Genomic DNA, 15680 nt, shown 5'->3' on the forward strand with positions numbered 1-15680 from the left:
CAGAACAAGATTTTATAAGCACCTAGATTGGAATTACCTGGTGAGCTTATTAGTTAGATTTCTGAGCTGTATCCCAGTTCTGTTGAATCAAATCCTTGTGTTGGGACCAGGGAATCAGCACTCGCCAGGTCATTCTTTTTTTTTTTTTTTTTTTGGCTGTGTTGTGTCTTTGTTGCTGCGTGTGGGCATTCTCTTGTTGCGGCAACCGGGGGCTACTCTTTGTTGCGGTGCGTGGGCTTCTCATTGCTGTGCCTTCTCTTGTTGCGGAGCACGGGCTCTAGGCACGTGGGGTTCAGTAGTTGTGGCACGTGGGCTCAATAGTTGTGACTCACAGGCTCTAGAGCGCAGGCTCAGTAGTTGTGATGCACGGGCTTAGTTGCTCCATGGCATGTGGGATCTTCCCGGACCAGGGCTCGAACCCGTGTCCCCTGCATTGGCAGGTGGATTCTTAACCACTGTGCCACCAGGGAAGCCCCTCGCCAGGTCATTCTTAAGTACATGATATTTGGGGACTGAATTAGCAAGTGGGCACACCCCAGCAGAGGACGTCTATGGTAGGGGAGGTTCTGGTAGCAGAGAGATAGGATACCATTTCTATGTACAGTTCTATGCACAGGTAGTTAGTAAATTAAGATTTGCCTGTAATAGAAAGAAGAATAAACCCTAAAAAAATTTTCTTGCACACAAACTTGAATTCCCGTCTCTTAGAAGCCTATGCTCAAGAATGAAAGATTCTTGAGCATATGTTTTAGGACTAATTACATTTATTCTCTTCTCTTTCATCTCCTCAGTATTAAGTACTCCATCTCCTGGATTAATTCATCCCAGTTTTCTCCCATAGCATTTTTTTTGTTTTTCAATACGCGGGCCTCTCACTGTTGTGGCCTCTCCCATTGCAGAGCACAGGCTCCGGACGCGCAGGCTCAGCGGCCATGGCTCACGGGCCCAGCCGCTCCATGGCATGTGGGGTCTTCCCGGACCGGGGCACAAACCTATGTCCCCTGCATCGGCAGGCGGACTCTCAACCACTGCGCCACCAGGGAAGCCCTCCCATAGCATTTTTATTAACCATTTTTATACACTTAAGGCCCACCAGTACCCTAAACCTTAGAAATAGATTTGACTCTCCACATGCACACACACACAGATGGTAACTATGTGAGGTGATGGAGGTGTTTGCTAACCTGATTGTTTTAATCATTTCACAGTATATAGATATCTCAAATCATCACGTTGCAGACCTTAAATGTACACAGTGTATTATATGTCAATTATATCTCAAAAAAAGTGAGAAAAAAAGATCTGAATTCTCTTTGTGAGATAAGAGTGAAACTCAATTCTTCATGTTCTTTTCAGTGGATTTGTAATTATTTGAGAAGAGATCAGTCCATGCCAGTTTTAAGGTTAAACTGAAGATTGCTAGAAAATAATAGTAGAGGAAGCATATAATAATGTACTATTATATTAGGATAAACCTGTTTCTCACAATTTCCCATTCAAATTAGGCCTACATATGGCAGATTAGGAATTCTTTTACACTAGTTTACGTAATTATATTTAAGGACCCTTTATTCCCATGATTTAAGAGTGTTCCTCTACAGAATAAAATTCTTTGATAGTGATTTCAGCGACTTTGAAACAAAACATCCTTGGTCAAATATCTATGATGACTGCAACTGCCAAGTCATACCAGAGAAATCCATGATTTCACTGAGAAAATGAGAAAAGCTGTTGTTTGGCTCCTTGGGCTGTAAATGAAAGGAAAAGACACATTGGTAGGGCTGAGGAAAGGGAAAAGCTTTCTCTCTGTCTGAGAAAGCTGCCTTATCCCACATTCTGTTCGGAGAGCAATTTAGGCGATCTGAGAATTACATGAAATTAGAAGAAAATATTCATCTGGTTCCACAGAATTAGGTAAGCAGTGTAGACCAGGATTCTCCCAGTGGCCACAGGTAGGTACATGAAATGTCTGGAAGGCCTACATAATAATAATTTATTGAGCAGTTGTTGTTGTTTTTTGGGATACATGGGCCTCTCACTGTTGTGGCCTCTCCCGTTGCGGAGCACAGGCTCTGGACGCCCAGGCTCAGCGGCCATGGCTCACGGGCCTAGCCACTCCATGGCATGTGGGATCTTCCCGGACCGGGGCACGAACCCGTGTCCCCTGCATCGGCAGGCGGACTCTCAACCACTGCGCCACCAGGGAAGCCCCATGGCTTTTTTATACTGACATAATCAACACATGTATTGATATATTCCACATTTTGTAATATTAATAGCTATGTAATATATTAATATGCCATAATTTGTATAGCCATTCCCAATTAATTGTTAAGCATTTGGGGTTTTTTTTCCATTTTCATTACTACTAATAGTAGTGCTATAGCACTCCTTTTGAATAATTTCCTAAAGTCTATGGTCTCCAAAGGGAAATAAACAAAGGTTATGATGTTTTTCATGATTTAAAAAATATGATCATTTGTAGGATACGCATGGTGTAGGTCCATCATTTGCCCCAGTTGCCTGACTGGATTTAATTTATTTTAAAAAGTATGACTTCAGATATTCTTATCTGAGCAAATTAGGGTAATTTGTATTCTTGATTTTTTTATCTCTACCTATATGTATGAACAAATCAAAATTCAGCAGTGTGGAAAAATGGATGGCTTTTGAAATAAGAACTGAGATTCATAGCATTCCATACAGGATAAATGTAAAGCATACAAATTATTTTGGGAGGGGATAGGGCCAGTGGTGGTTCTGTAGCTGGCTCATACCACTTTGAGAGCTAACTAGTAAATATTCAGGAATTATATAAGCCAAGTATTAGACATCAGCCATGGTAGGCATGTTTGCACAACAGAAATTGTCAAATGCTACAAATCAAGGCATGTTGCTGCTGCTGCAGAGCCAGTTTACACCAGCATGTCACTGGATGGGACCATTAGGCAGGGAACTTGGAATTTGACACTATAGGGAGATAGAATATAGATTGCTTATTAAGAAAATAAGACTTCATCTTTGATCCTGTTCTACACATGGTCCTCATTATGTTGACTTGGGAAGGTGCCCAGTGAAAAAGACCAAGAAATGAGACTAAACGCTCCCAAGAAAAATGTGAAAATTGCCAAATCCACATAGTTGGTTTCATTTATCCTGGTTCATGAGCCTCTATTTCGCAAAAGTTGCTTCTTAGCTAACCTCTGTTTTCAAAATGCATGTTTTAGGTAGAAGTGTTCTAAATACAAATTATCATATTTTGACAAAAGAATGGCCATCTATCTAAAGATAGTGAACAAATAAACTTAAAAAAAAAAAAAATGGAAAAAAATAAAAAATAAAAAAATAAAGATAGTGAACTATTTAAAGATAGTGTATATAGGTATTTTAAAAGTCTCCTCTCCACAAGAACCTTTCCTCTCCCCACAAGAATCCACAGAACACACACACATACACACGAGAGAGAGAGAGAGAGAGAGAGAGAGAGAGAGAGAGGGGGGGGGGGGGGACAGAGGGAGAGGGAGGGAGGGAGGGAGGGAGGGAGAGCGGGGTGGGGGGACGGGCTTCCACTGTAGTGAAACAAGAAATATCCATAATGCAAACTAAGAAGTGTCCCTGTTTAAAGTAAGAAAATGTGAGCCAAGGATTTTATATCCAGCAAAACTGACTTTCACTTATAAAGGGCACAAACTGTTATCAGCATGGAAGAACACAAAGAATGTTGTTTCCATGAGCCCTTAATGAGAAATCTACTGAAGAATGAGCTTCAGTTAAGCAAAGATGACATAACTTTACCAAAGGAGAAATAATCATATACTATGTGCCTCCTAATAAAAGAACACTCTGCTTCCTATAGTCTTGCCAAAAAAATAAAACCGGAGTCAGATCAAGCCTCTGCATCCAGCTGCCAATTTGCAGGAAATCCAGAGGACAAAAGAACATGTTGAACTGCCCCGTGAATATGCAGTCAGCAAGGTCCAGGTTGTGGAAAACTCTAAATGTCAAATTCCCAGGTTCTTCAACAGATAAACTGTAAAGGGAAAAAAGGGATGGAAAAGGAACCTATAGCTTAAAAGAGATAATAAAATTTAATGGGAAGACTAAAAGCTTCAATTAGAAACCCAAAGATGTAAACTCTTAGAATATTTAAAGATAGCTAATTTCATTAAATATTCTTACTTTTTCTCAACTTCCTACGTTTTTTCAGAAACTAAAATTTGAAGTATAACTTAATCTAACTTATAAAAGAGTGCTTTAATGCCTCAGATTGTAAACTATATGTTTTATACTTAGCTTTGAGGCAGTGCAGCAGCGATTTTGAATAAGTCCCCAGTTTAAATGCCAACTCTTCCACTCTGGCTGTGTGGCTTTGGGCATATTACTTAATGTCAGGTGAGGGTGGAGGTGATTTTATATATCTCTTTTGAGGTGAATAATAAATTATAACCTCTCTTGGGGCTGTTGCAGGAGTGCATGAAATACCATGTATATAATTCTGGTATTGTGGTTGGCTTATAATAGGCACTCAATAAATGAAAGCCACTCTTACTTTGGTTTCAGTAGGTATGGGGTGGGACCCAAGAATTCTGTACTTTTAAAAGCCTCTCGAATGATTCTAATGATTACTCTAATTTGGGAAACAGTTCCTGATAAAATCCTTCTGGATGTGAACAAATATTCAGCTTCAAGAATGTTTATCAATATATTTCTTAGAATAGTAGAAAAACTGGAAGACATCTAGGAGAATGGCAAACTGTGGCCTATCCGTGTGGGAAAATACTATGTGGCCATTGAAATCAAAATCAAATAGCTAACATAGCATTAGGTGCCAGGCGCTGTTCGAAATGCCTTATATATATTATCTCATTTAGTATTCCTGTGAGACGTGTTCCATTATTATTTCTATTTCACAGATGAAGAAACTAAAAATGTATATGATATTACAAATAACAGATTGTGAAATATTTCTAAACTATTAATAATAAAAACATTTTTATAATAAAAAGTTTTGGCCTTGTTAGAGGAAAGACTGAATCAGCTTTCCAACAGAAAATATTTCAAAACTATCATATGAAGAAGTGATCAAAGCATTTGCAGCTGAAAACTGGGGGAATAAAAGGATTACAAAGGTATCTTACTCTAAATAAATATTAGCTTTCAAGCCCATTTTTGTACCTTTTTCCTATTGAGCCCTCCCTGCCCCAGATTGTATAACCTTCAGGGCCCCGCAAAACCTGGATTCTCACCCCTCTGCCTACCAGATATGCATAATGAGAGCCCCTGCAGAAGAGAGTGGAACAAATGTAATAGAGGAAAAATATTTAGACAGATGAAAGGAGAAAACTTTCCTCAAATAAAACTTGAATCTTCATAAAAAGCTTCCTGAAAACTGACAGACATGCCCCAAACTGGCTGAATGGCACTATGTAACTTTAATAATCAGTTTGGGAGCAGCTTTCTGTTCACATTCAGTGGAAACAGGGAGGATGATCTCAGAGTGGGGAGATTGCTCAGAAACAACTTTCTTAGGTTTTATGTTTGCTTATTAATTCCATTATGTGTAGAAGAACACTATTCAAATGACAATAATATCTAATATATTTCAATAAAAAACGGAGGAAATTTAGAGTTCCTTTAACAATCTTTTCTTCCTATTGTTTCTTAGAGTCTGATATTTCTTGTTCGAGACTGGAGTTTCCCATACGAATTTTCGTATGGAGCTGATGGTGGCTCCAAATTCTTGGAAAAACGCCTCAAGGTTTGTTAACTATTTAGATGCATGAAATTTCGCCAATAGTAACCTAAATTATTTTTGAATGATTTGCTGAATAGATACTCAGCCACAATCTCATTTGACCTTCATAGTATCTCTATGAACAAACTAAGATTGATACTTAAAATAATGTCAGAGTTACAACTGTAAACATTATCAATAATTATGATACAGAAAAAGAGTTCTTTTGTAAATATCTATAAAACCATGATTTATTCCTAAAGATAAAACTTTTAATTTGAAGAATTAAATCTGTTCAAGACTGACAGTACAAATATCTGGATTCGTGTTTTAGTAGAGGTTTAAAGTCAATTTAACAGAAATATTTAATTTTTGAAATCCCCAAAGTCAATCTCAGGACATTTTGCTAGTAGTTCACAGAAGGTGATATTAGGAGGCTTTCCACTTGCTGTGTCATGATAGTTCAATACTGAATGAATTATTTACACTGAACAGATATCTCCCAAAATACCTACAGAGTAATTAGAAAAAAAAAAAAATGGAGATTAAAAAATCTCCCTCGATAATCAGGATCTCTAAGCTTACCTTTTTAAGTTATGGTTACTTTTAGGGTAGTTTGTACTGTTAAATGTCAAATACATGTGAAAAAAGGGGGCAGTTTAGCTTTTAAGTAAACATCCAACTATCCAGATGCCTTTCTAGAATTTAAATGTATACCTACCAGGTGACAAGAGGCTGTCTTGAGTACCTCCTGAAAAGAAGGTAGGAATATCTTATGATCTACTCATGTCTCTTCTGAGTACTTTGAATTAAAATTTGAATTGTAGGAACTAGCTAGAGTAAAACCCCACTAATTTATACTAAAAAATGGGAAGGCCCATCTAAGTTAGCATAAGAGTAGGCATTTGTTAATTGTAATAATAATGCCATATGTATGCTATACTTAGATATAGCCACGTGGCAAATTCACCCCAAACTTTTCCTTATTTAGTATCAGCCCTGTCATGTCATTTTTTTTTATCATTGTGACCAGACAGACACAGCAAATATAAATGCCACAGAATTCTTTTGGAGTTCAATTTGTGTTGAAAGTAGTTTAAACTTCAGAATGATTTACTGCAGGTCTCGGGGAACCAGCATGAAGAACTACAGAATGTTCGAAAACACATCCATTCCTGTTTCACCAAAATTTCCTGTTTTCTGCTACCTCATCCTGGCTTAAAAGTAGCTACCAATCCAAACTTTGATGGAAAACTGAAAGGTTTGTCTGTCTTTTAATGTATTTGTTTATGTCACTTAGTCTGATTACAAAAATGTCATTTTAGCCATTGGGTTTATGGCTGCTAGTTTCGTTTATCCACTGATGTGAGGCTGATGATTGGAAATTTTCAGGAGGATTGGGAATCCCGGGCTCAGGCTAGAGTACCTCCTTGGTGAACTATGGGATGCTATGGGTACTGAATACGTACACTGAGAAAATAGGCTAAATCCTGCATTCACCTGGGAGGCAGTAACCCTCGCCCTTTCTCCTAGGTTCCTGCTCACCTCTGTATTGAGAAATGCTCCTTAATATCTTCCTTTTTAATTTTCCTTATTTACATGAAAAAGGAAAATAGATGCCTGTATTATTGGAATGTTTGTGTTAAGTTATATAATTAGAGATAGAAATATTGCATAGTACTGAAGTGAAGCTCTTTAAAACTGCTGCTAAAGAATTTAATTATACATCATTAAAAACTTCAGTAATAATGAAATCCTCTTCTGGATGAGGACCAGTTTCTTAAAAAACCAAAAGCACCAGAGTGTTTTTCAAACCAATAGCATGTAATTATCTCTTAAACAGAGGCATGACTAATGTTTAAAGATTCCAAAGCAACTCAAATTGTTAAAAAAAAAAAACGGGGGGGGGGGCAGTGGGAGGTGGAGGCAGGGGTCTGCAGAAGCAGAAGCTAATCTTGCCTAATAATCACCAGGTCTTTAGATATTTGTTTTGCAGTTGATACAAGGTGGTACAAAGACATTTCTGACTTTTTTACTTGTAAGCCTAGCATTGAGTACACCACTGAGTTCGGGCATTTGCTTAATTTACTGTGGCCTTTCTGCATTGTGCCAAGGGTGATGAGACAGTGACATAACAAGCTTTGAAGCACAGTTGTTCTCAAAGGGCTTTGAAATTACTTTTAAAAAGGACAACATAACATTGTGTCCAGTTTTATGGAACTGGCAAGTTTGAAAAGCAAACCTATTTTTTTCCCCATGTATCCATGGCGTTTATTCTCAGATACCTTATATTTCACTATGGCAGCTAATATCATAAATAGAACCCCCAATTTCTCGATCATCAGCATTGTTTTTATACATGTTTTAAATTGTCTCTTCTTTATACAACAAAACAGACAGCTGTAGTCACATATTAATGCATGGATTCCAGGATCCTACAATTTCGCTGTCACTTATGAATTCCAACCCACTAGTGAGCACACAGACCTCTTGATACTGTGCAATTACCTAATGGCGTCAATGTGTTTTGAATAAGTTACATAAAGAGAGGGCTCCCACAAGGCCTTTCTTTCTTCCCTGGGGTTGGAGAGCCATAAACAGGCAGAGCAGGGGCAGGCCTTCAACAACAGTCCTTTACTGGGACAAAAAAGTACTCTGCCTTGTTTCATTCCATAGTACATAGCTACAGTTCTTAAATTAGTGGGTACAGTTTGCAATGAAAGAGCTCAGGGAGAGAGTTTAAGACAAATCATGCAGATATAAATTGTACTTTTTAATAGATTTGTTCTCCATCAAATTTTACTCACATGTCTAAACATATATTGACTCATACAGTTGGTTTACATTTACCCATACGTTGCAAGTTTACCAAAGTGGCTAGCCTGAGAGAAAGAGAAATGAAAGGCAGCTTCAATTGCCCATCAAATTTCCATTTTAATTGAGGCTTTATAGGACTGCTGCTAAATCCTTCTGTGTGCCCAAATGTTCTACTTTGCCTCAGTGTTTCTTTGGGCAGTTTTGAAAGTCTGCTATCTACATTGGTTTTCCATCCTGAATCTTATAACGTGGTGTTATTTCTATCCAGGATGTCTTGTCTGCTGGCCAAGCTGTTCTCCAGAGGGCTGGCATCTGAGTGGTTGCCTCTGGGGAAGAAATGTCTTTGAATAAACAATTGTGCAAAAATTCTTTGACGATAGTTTCTCACATACTCTTTCAGCACACTTGTAGAAATAGACTATGGCTAATGCTATCTTCAGAACACATTTTTAATCCAAATGTATGGTGCAACACTGGTTACTTTGATGATAATTAACACAGTTGCTGGTGCATTAGATACACAGGTTGTATCTTATTCCATTAACAATTTTATAAGGAAATTTTGGGGGGGAGTGGAATTTAAGTACATGTTTTGAAGGTGATTTTAAAGTGGTTTTATAAGGAGAAATCTTTTTGTTTTATACAGAAATTCAGGAAGAATTCATATATTCTAGATATATAGTAATATTCTACTAATGTTGAAAAAAAGCATAAAATCATATAGCAAAAAAGAAAACTGTTAGCATCAGTGAATAGGAATACATAGTAGGCAACAAAAAACAACAAAGGAACATAGTAACATAATACAAATACCAGTATTTCAGTGAAAATTGGTAACTAAAAGCAAACCACAATAATAAATACATTTGAATAAACCTATACTAATACAGAGCGCAATTATCAGTAAAAATTGGTACAGTGCAAACAGAAAAATAAATTTGAATAAACTCCTGTCCAAGTCCTCATGAAATATGGACACAAATTTCAAAGCTGTACAAAACATGAAGCAAAAAAGTTGGAAGAATTTCCAGTGTCATGCTCATACATGTCATAAAAGCAGTAAGCAAGAGAAGAAAACCATAAATTCTTACGTAAACTAGTATTTCAGTGTATGTTGGGGTCATAATAACAAGCAGGGAACATGCAAACACAATCGTAAGGTTTGAATCTTTATCCTTAAGACCTCAGAAATCACCAATCCCAAAGCCTGAAAACTCAGTGACTCTGCTGAAATTCAGATTTTAAAAAATTATAGGCAGTTACTGCATTTTCTTAGATACCAAGTCTCTGGACATATCTTGGTTTTTATGTAGTTTTCTATATGTTTTGAAATAATGATTTAAAAAATTATTGCTGTGTTCAAAAGACTTCTCTGAAGATCTGTTTTCCGTATTACTGTGCTAAATCTGTAATGTTAAGTTTGAACCTAATGCTATAAAATGGGTTATGGGCAATCAGTTGTACCAAATAACTCAGACTACCTCTGATCCACTAGCTACGAGGCCTCCATTGCCTTTTTCAATGTTATTTTGTGTTGCTGCGTTTCACTACTAGAGGAAGCAGCAGCAGCATCACTGTCTTTTTGAACTTGAGCCGTAGTTACCACACCTTACCCACTTCTATACACTTGTCCTAAGGTGGGCACACTAAATACAGAACAACTTTTGGATGCATTTTCTGGAGGGAATACATCTTATAAAGCAGTAAATATCCACCCTTTCCCCCTTTATGACCCTATATGTATAAAACCATGAACCATGAACAGGACTTAAAGGCATCAGAATACATGAACTGGTTATGTGAATGGGGTGTAAAACATTTGTATAGCATTTAATATCAAGAAAGCTATTTTATAGGTGGAAGACAAGATAAATAAGTAATTGGAGTGAAGATAAGAAAGATCAGCCATAGGCGTTTGGGCGAGGAGTATCATTCACCCTGAGAAAAGTGGGTTTCAGGAGTAATTTAGATGATGGGGAAGTAAGTAATAGCTTTATCACTGGGGAAGAAACAGAGGAAATCAAAGGATGTTTTATTTTATGGCATGGAGGACTGGATAGGATTTTTAAAATAATGATGAATTTGCTTTTACTTGTAGAAATAGATGAAGAATTCATCAAAAACTTGAAAATACTCATTCCTTGGCTACTTAGTCCTGAGAGCCTAGACATTAAAGAGATCAATGGGAACAAAATCACCTGCCGAGGTCTGGTGGAGTACTTCAAGGTATCACTCTCATTTCTAGAGAATTTGTGAGTACTTAGATTTGACATGTTTGGGAATGCAGTTCCTGTTTTAAACAACAAAAAATTATAGACTTTGTAATATAGGGGCAAAGGCATGAGGAATATACAGAAATGATTTTTAAAAAGATTAGACTCCCAAGAGGAGCTTGCTTTCTGAAATTATTTTTTGAGAAAACTCCTTGAGGTAACTTTACTATTGCCTTTCATCTTGAGGGAAATATATTTTGAAACATAAATGTATCCAGGAGTTGGAAAAGTCTGTCTCTTTTTGGGGAAGGAGGTGTTTCCCAGGGTTCATACCACTTAGTCTTCCGTCATGACCTATACTGAATTTCACCTTCATTCTGAAGATTTTCCCTAACAGGCTATACTTTGCCTTCCTACTGGAGAAAATTCTTCCACAGTTCCTGCTCTCTGCACCAAGGGCCAATTTGAAGTGGAACTATTTTAATTTGCATTTACCTATTTACCTCAGGGAGCCCCAAATATAACACTTTTTTTTGTAACCAACACACATATATAGTGGATTTCAGTTACCAATGTAATTTTTGGATTGATGCTCCAAGGACTAAAATATCAATTTTTAAAATCCACGTTTTGTCATTTAAAATGTGGTTGTATATCTCCTGTGTGATTATTTACCTTCACCACTCTCAGCAATAAATGACATGTTATTTATCTAAAATTTGAATTCTTGCTGTGCATAAAACACTGTGGGCGAGCTTAGAATTTAGTAGGAGACTCAGGGCCCTTGAACAGATCTGTTCCATAAAGCTTGTGGCAACAGCAGGTACAAATTCCTGTGAGTAACTGAAAAAGAAATGTTACTCCTAGCAGAGGGATCTGAGAAAGTTTTAAAGGAGGTGGTCTCGAGTTAAGCCTTTAAGAAGGGTGGGATTGGCAAGTGGAGATGCGTGAAGAGGACCTTTCAGGAAAAGGGAAAAAGAATTAAGAAAGAGGGAATTAAAATATGAGAAAGAGATAACAGTTCCTGAAACTATCAAGACCTTATTTATTTTTTTGAACCGTCAAGACCTTAGACCTTAGAATACAATTTAACAGGCTTAGAGAAATATTGAATGCAATTACTTGAACATGAGTCTTTTTTTTTCTTTTTTTTTTTTAGGCTTATATAAAGATCTATCAAGGTGAAGAATTACCACATCCCAAATCCATGTTACAGGTATTTATTCATCAGGAGGCTTGACATTCTAAAACATACTGTTACTAAAGCTAAGCTAACAATATGCTCCAATCTGGCTGTTGGAAATCACCAAATAAAAATAGTAGATGGAATGACTTATTGGAAGATTATTTTTCTAGTAACTACCCATTTGTGTGTTCATCTAAACATTTTCACATACACATATAGCAGCCTCACTTATGCTGAGATAACAAGAGTCTGCATTGTCTTTGTACTAAATTTGTTTAGAGAAGACTCAGACTGTGGTTTAGATTCACACATGTAACAAGAAGTAGAAAAGCAGGTTCTAAACAAGTGGCCTCTATACTTAGAAAAGGAAAAACTCACTTTTTCCATACTTATTTCTTAAATTTCTTAAGTTCTTGATGGTTTCTTTTTGTTATTAGTGATACACTGTTCTATCAGTAATCCTTAAAGTTGACATACTTTTATATATATTAGTATATATAAAATGTACTATATATTATTTCCCATGTGTTTGGATTTATAGATCTCCCCCATATTTGGTGAAAGGCTTAAAAATATTTATAATGAGGAATAATCTTCTAAATGAAAATTCATTTTAGAACTATGGTTTATTGAGTAAACTATATTTTATGCATTTTGAAGTTTTAATTTTACTAATTTTAAAAGATGTAGTAGAAATATTTCAACACTTTTCAAATTATGTGATGACCTTGGGTTCTTGCATATTTCTTGAACATAATGCTCATATATGAAAACTGCCTGTGGAAGTTTAATAAAATATGAATTCCATTTTACATCATATTTTGTACTTTGTCCAAAGGCCACAGCAGAAGCTAATAATTTAGCAGCCGTGGCAACTGCCAAGGATACATACAATAAAAAAATGGAAGAGGTAAGAATTAAATAGTATTTTAAATGATGTTTTAATTAATTGATTGATTGATTGATTGATTGATTTTTGGCTGCATTGGGTCTTCGTTGCTGTGTGCGGGCTTTCTCTAGTTGCGTCGAGTGGGGGCTGCTCTTCGTTCTGGTGTGCGGGTTTCTCACTGCGGTGGCTTCTCCTGTTGTAGAGCAGAGGCTCTAGGCGCACAGGCTTCAGTAGTTGTGGCACGTAGGCTCAGTAGTTGTGGCTCGCGGGCTCTAGAGCACAGGCTCAGTAGTTGTGGCGCATGGGCTTAGTTGCTCCACAGCATGTGGGATCTTCCCGGACCAGGGCTCGAACCCATGTCCCCTGCATCCCCTGCATTGGCAGGCAGATTCTTAACCACTGCGCCACCAGGGAAGTCCCTTAAATGATGTTTCAAATAAAATCAGTATTTCTTCCATGAGCTCATTCTTTTTTCTTCCAAGTTACACTGTATACACATGCAGAACTGGCTTTGACTTACTCTTTCTCAAACTATGTGTATCACATTTTTTATGGTATTCCTAAAATATTTTAAAAACAAATCAAGAAGAGAACATGATGTATGCACAATTTAAATGTATTTTAAATGAATTATCTCTTTATAACACACACATTTTGTGGGGGTGGAGGGGTACAGATTTTCCCACTATAAGATCTAGTGGCTAAAATAACATATGCTACCCTCTCCACTATACCTCCCTACATTCCACAGTCCAATTTCTATCTTAAATATAAAAACCTGTTAGAAAAAAATAAACTGCAAGGACCAATATTTCTAAGTACTATATTTCCTCTTTTTAACATTCTGAATTAGGAGGCATCTAATGATTATGGTATCTACTAATGTGATGAGTTTTCCTTCCGCTGAAAATGTTATAAAATCAAAATTGCATCCAAAATTGAGAGTCTTAGAATCAAGGGAAATATAGTATATGGAATGGTGTTTACAACATAATTAAAGGGGAAGTGGAATGAGAGTCTCCTGAAGTGAATGGTATAGGTAACTGAGATTTCCCATGTAACTTTTGAAAAAAAAGTTGAAAATTTGGTCCAAGAACATTTAATATGCTTCCATTTAGTCTCTTGAAGAAAATACCGAATGGGCTCCAAACAAAAATCAGTGAAACTGCTGAAGGAAATGTTTTTCACAGTTTTACTTTAGGGCTTTATAGCATTGCTCATTGTTTTAAATTAAACTTCATTTGGTCGAAATTAGTTCAGTGTAGTTAGAATAAATTTCCTACAGGAACTTGACTGTAAGTAGTTTTCTTAAATTTGGATTCATTCTATGAATGAACTGAGTTTTCAGTTCACCTCCTCATCTTGAGGAAATTGGATTACGTCATGGATATTCCTTCCCATGTCGAAAAGAGAATAAAAATTAAGAAAGGATTTATATAAGTCACCTATAAAGTACCAGTCCCACTTATAATCCTGACTGATAGAAATGGAGTATGGAAAGATGTGGGTTGACAAAACATAATGCAGGCTCCTTCTATTAGTAATGTGTTCTAACAAATTCAACTAGCTAAGTGCAAAACTGTGATACAGTTGCTAGTTGTACTGTGCACTGCGTGAATACTTCTCTATCCGATACAGATCTGTGGTGGTGACAAACCGTTTCTGGCCCCTAATGACCTGCAGACGAAACATCTGGAACTTAAGGAAGAATCTGTGAAGCTATTCCGAGGGGTGAAGAAGATGGGTGGGGAGGAATTTAGTCGGCGTTACCTGCAACAGTTGGAGAGTGAAATAGATGAACTTTACATCCAGTACATCAAGCACAATGACAGCAAAAATATCTTCCATGCAGCTCGTACCCCAGCCACACTGTTTGTTGTCATCTTTATCACATATGTGATTGCTGGTGTGACTGGATTCATTGGTTTGGACATCATAGCTAGCCTATGCAATATGATAATGGGACTGACCCTTATTACTCTGTGCACCTGGGCATACATACGGTACTCTGGAGAATACCGAGAGCTGGGTGCTGTAATAGACCAAGTGGCTGCAGCCTTGTGGGACCAGGTAGGAACACTTAATTCTCTTCAACTAAATGCAGCACACATTTGAATGCTATCTATGTTCCAGACACTATGTTAGATGTTGTAAATATACAGGTGAACAGGAGACTTGGGCCCCGGTCTTCAAGAACTTTAGAATCTGTCAAGATGGCCAGATACAAACAGCTAACTATAATGTAACATGTACACAACTGTTTTCCAGTCAACATTTCAATATTTTTCAAACATACGTGGATTAGGTAGTTTTCACTTTTTCTTATCCTAAAAGTTAAAGCTGTTAAGTGAGAAAACACAATCAGGTTTTTATTTAGCTGATTGTGATTCGATTATGTGTTGATTACTTCATACTTACAACCTATCATTTGACTAGCACTGGCTTTGTTAGGAGCATATATAAACCACCATCTGAAGTCATACCACTGTCTCTTTTAGTAAAACCCCTAAACACAGTATCTGATCACTTCACATTGTCTCTATTTGAACTTTACATTTGTACCAGGCCCTGGCATGAGTCCACGTCAACCTCTGGATCAGCTGCTTATGGGTCAGTTGTCCTTTATGTCCAATTAACCAACCCAGGGTCACCATGGTCCACTGTTCAAATAATTGAGTATGGATAGGGGAGACAATTATAAACACACCTAGAATAATAATCAACTCACTATGTCATTCTGGAAGTGTCTTCAGTTAAATTTAGGGGAATTTAGTGAAGCTAAAGTTGAGATTCTTCATAAAAGTTTGGAGTTAAGAATATTTATGGTCTCCAGGTAGCAAG

At 37.0% G+C, this 15680-nt stretch overlaps 1 protein-coding gene across 2 annotated transcripts in view; it reads left to right on the plus strand.

Annotated features, from left to right (window-relative positions):
• ATL1 (atlastin GTPase 1) overlaps positions 1 to 15680 on the plus strand; it is a 64404-nt gene that overhangs the window by 45017 nt on the left and 3707 nt on the right. The window contains exons 7-12 of one of the 2 annotated variants that reach the window (XM_081227156.1): positions 5666 to 5758; positions 6857 to 6995; positions 10650 to 10777; positions 11924 to 11980; positions 12789 to 12860; positions 14478 to 14909. In XM_081227156.1, the coding sequence (XP_081083282.1) occupies positions 5666 to 5758; positions 6857 to 6995; positions 10650 to 10777; positions 11924 to 11980; positions 12789 to 12860; positions 14478 to 14909 (921 nt within the window). The remainder of the gene's footprint in view (positions 1 to 5665; positions 5759 to 6856; positions 6996 to 10649; positions 10778 to 11923; positions 11981 to 12788; positions 12861 to 14477; positions 14910 to 15680) is intronic. The other variant, XM_081227157.1, reaches the window with a different exon arrangement.

The sequence above is a fragment of the Mesoplodon bidens genome (assembly GCF_964165515.1).
Source record: "Mesoplodon bidens genome assembly, chromosome: 3".
Lineage (NCBI taxonomy): Eukaryota > Metazoa > Chordata > Mammalia > Artiodactyla > Ziphiidae > Mesoplodon > Mesoplodon bidens.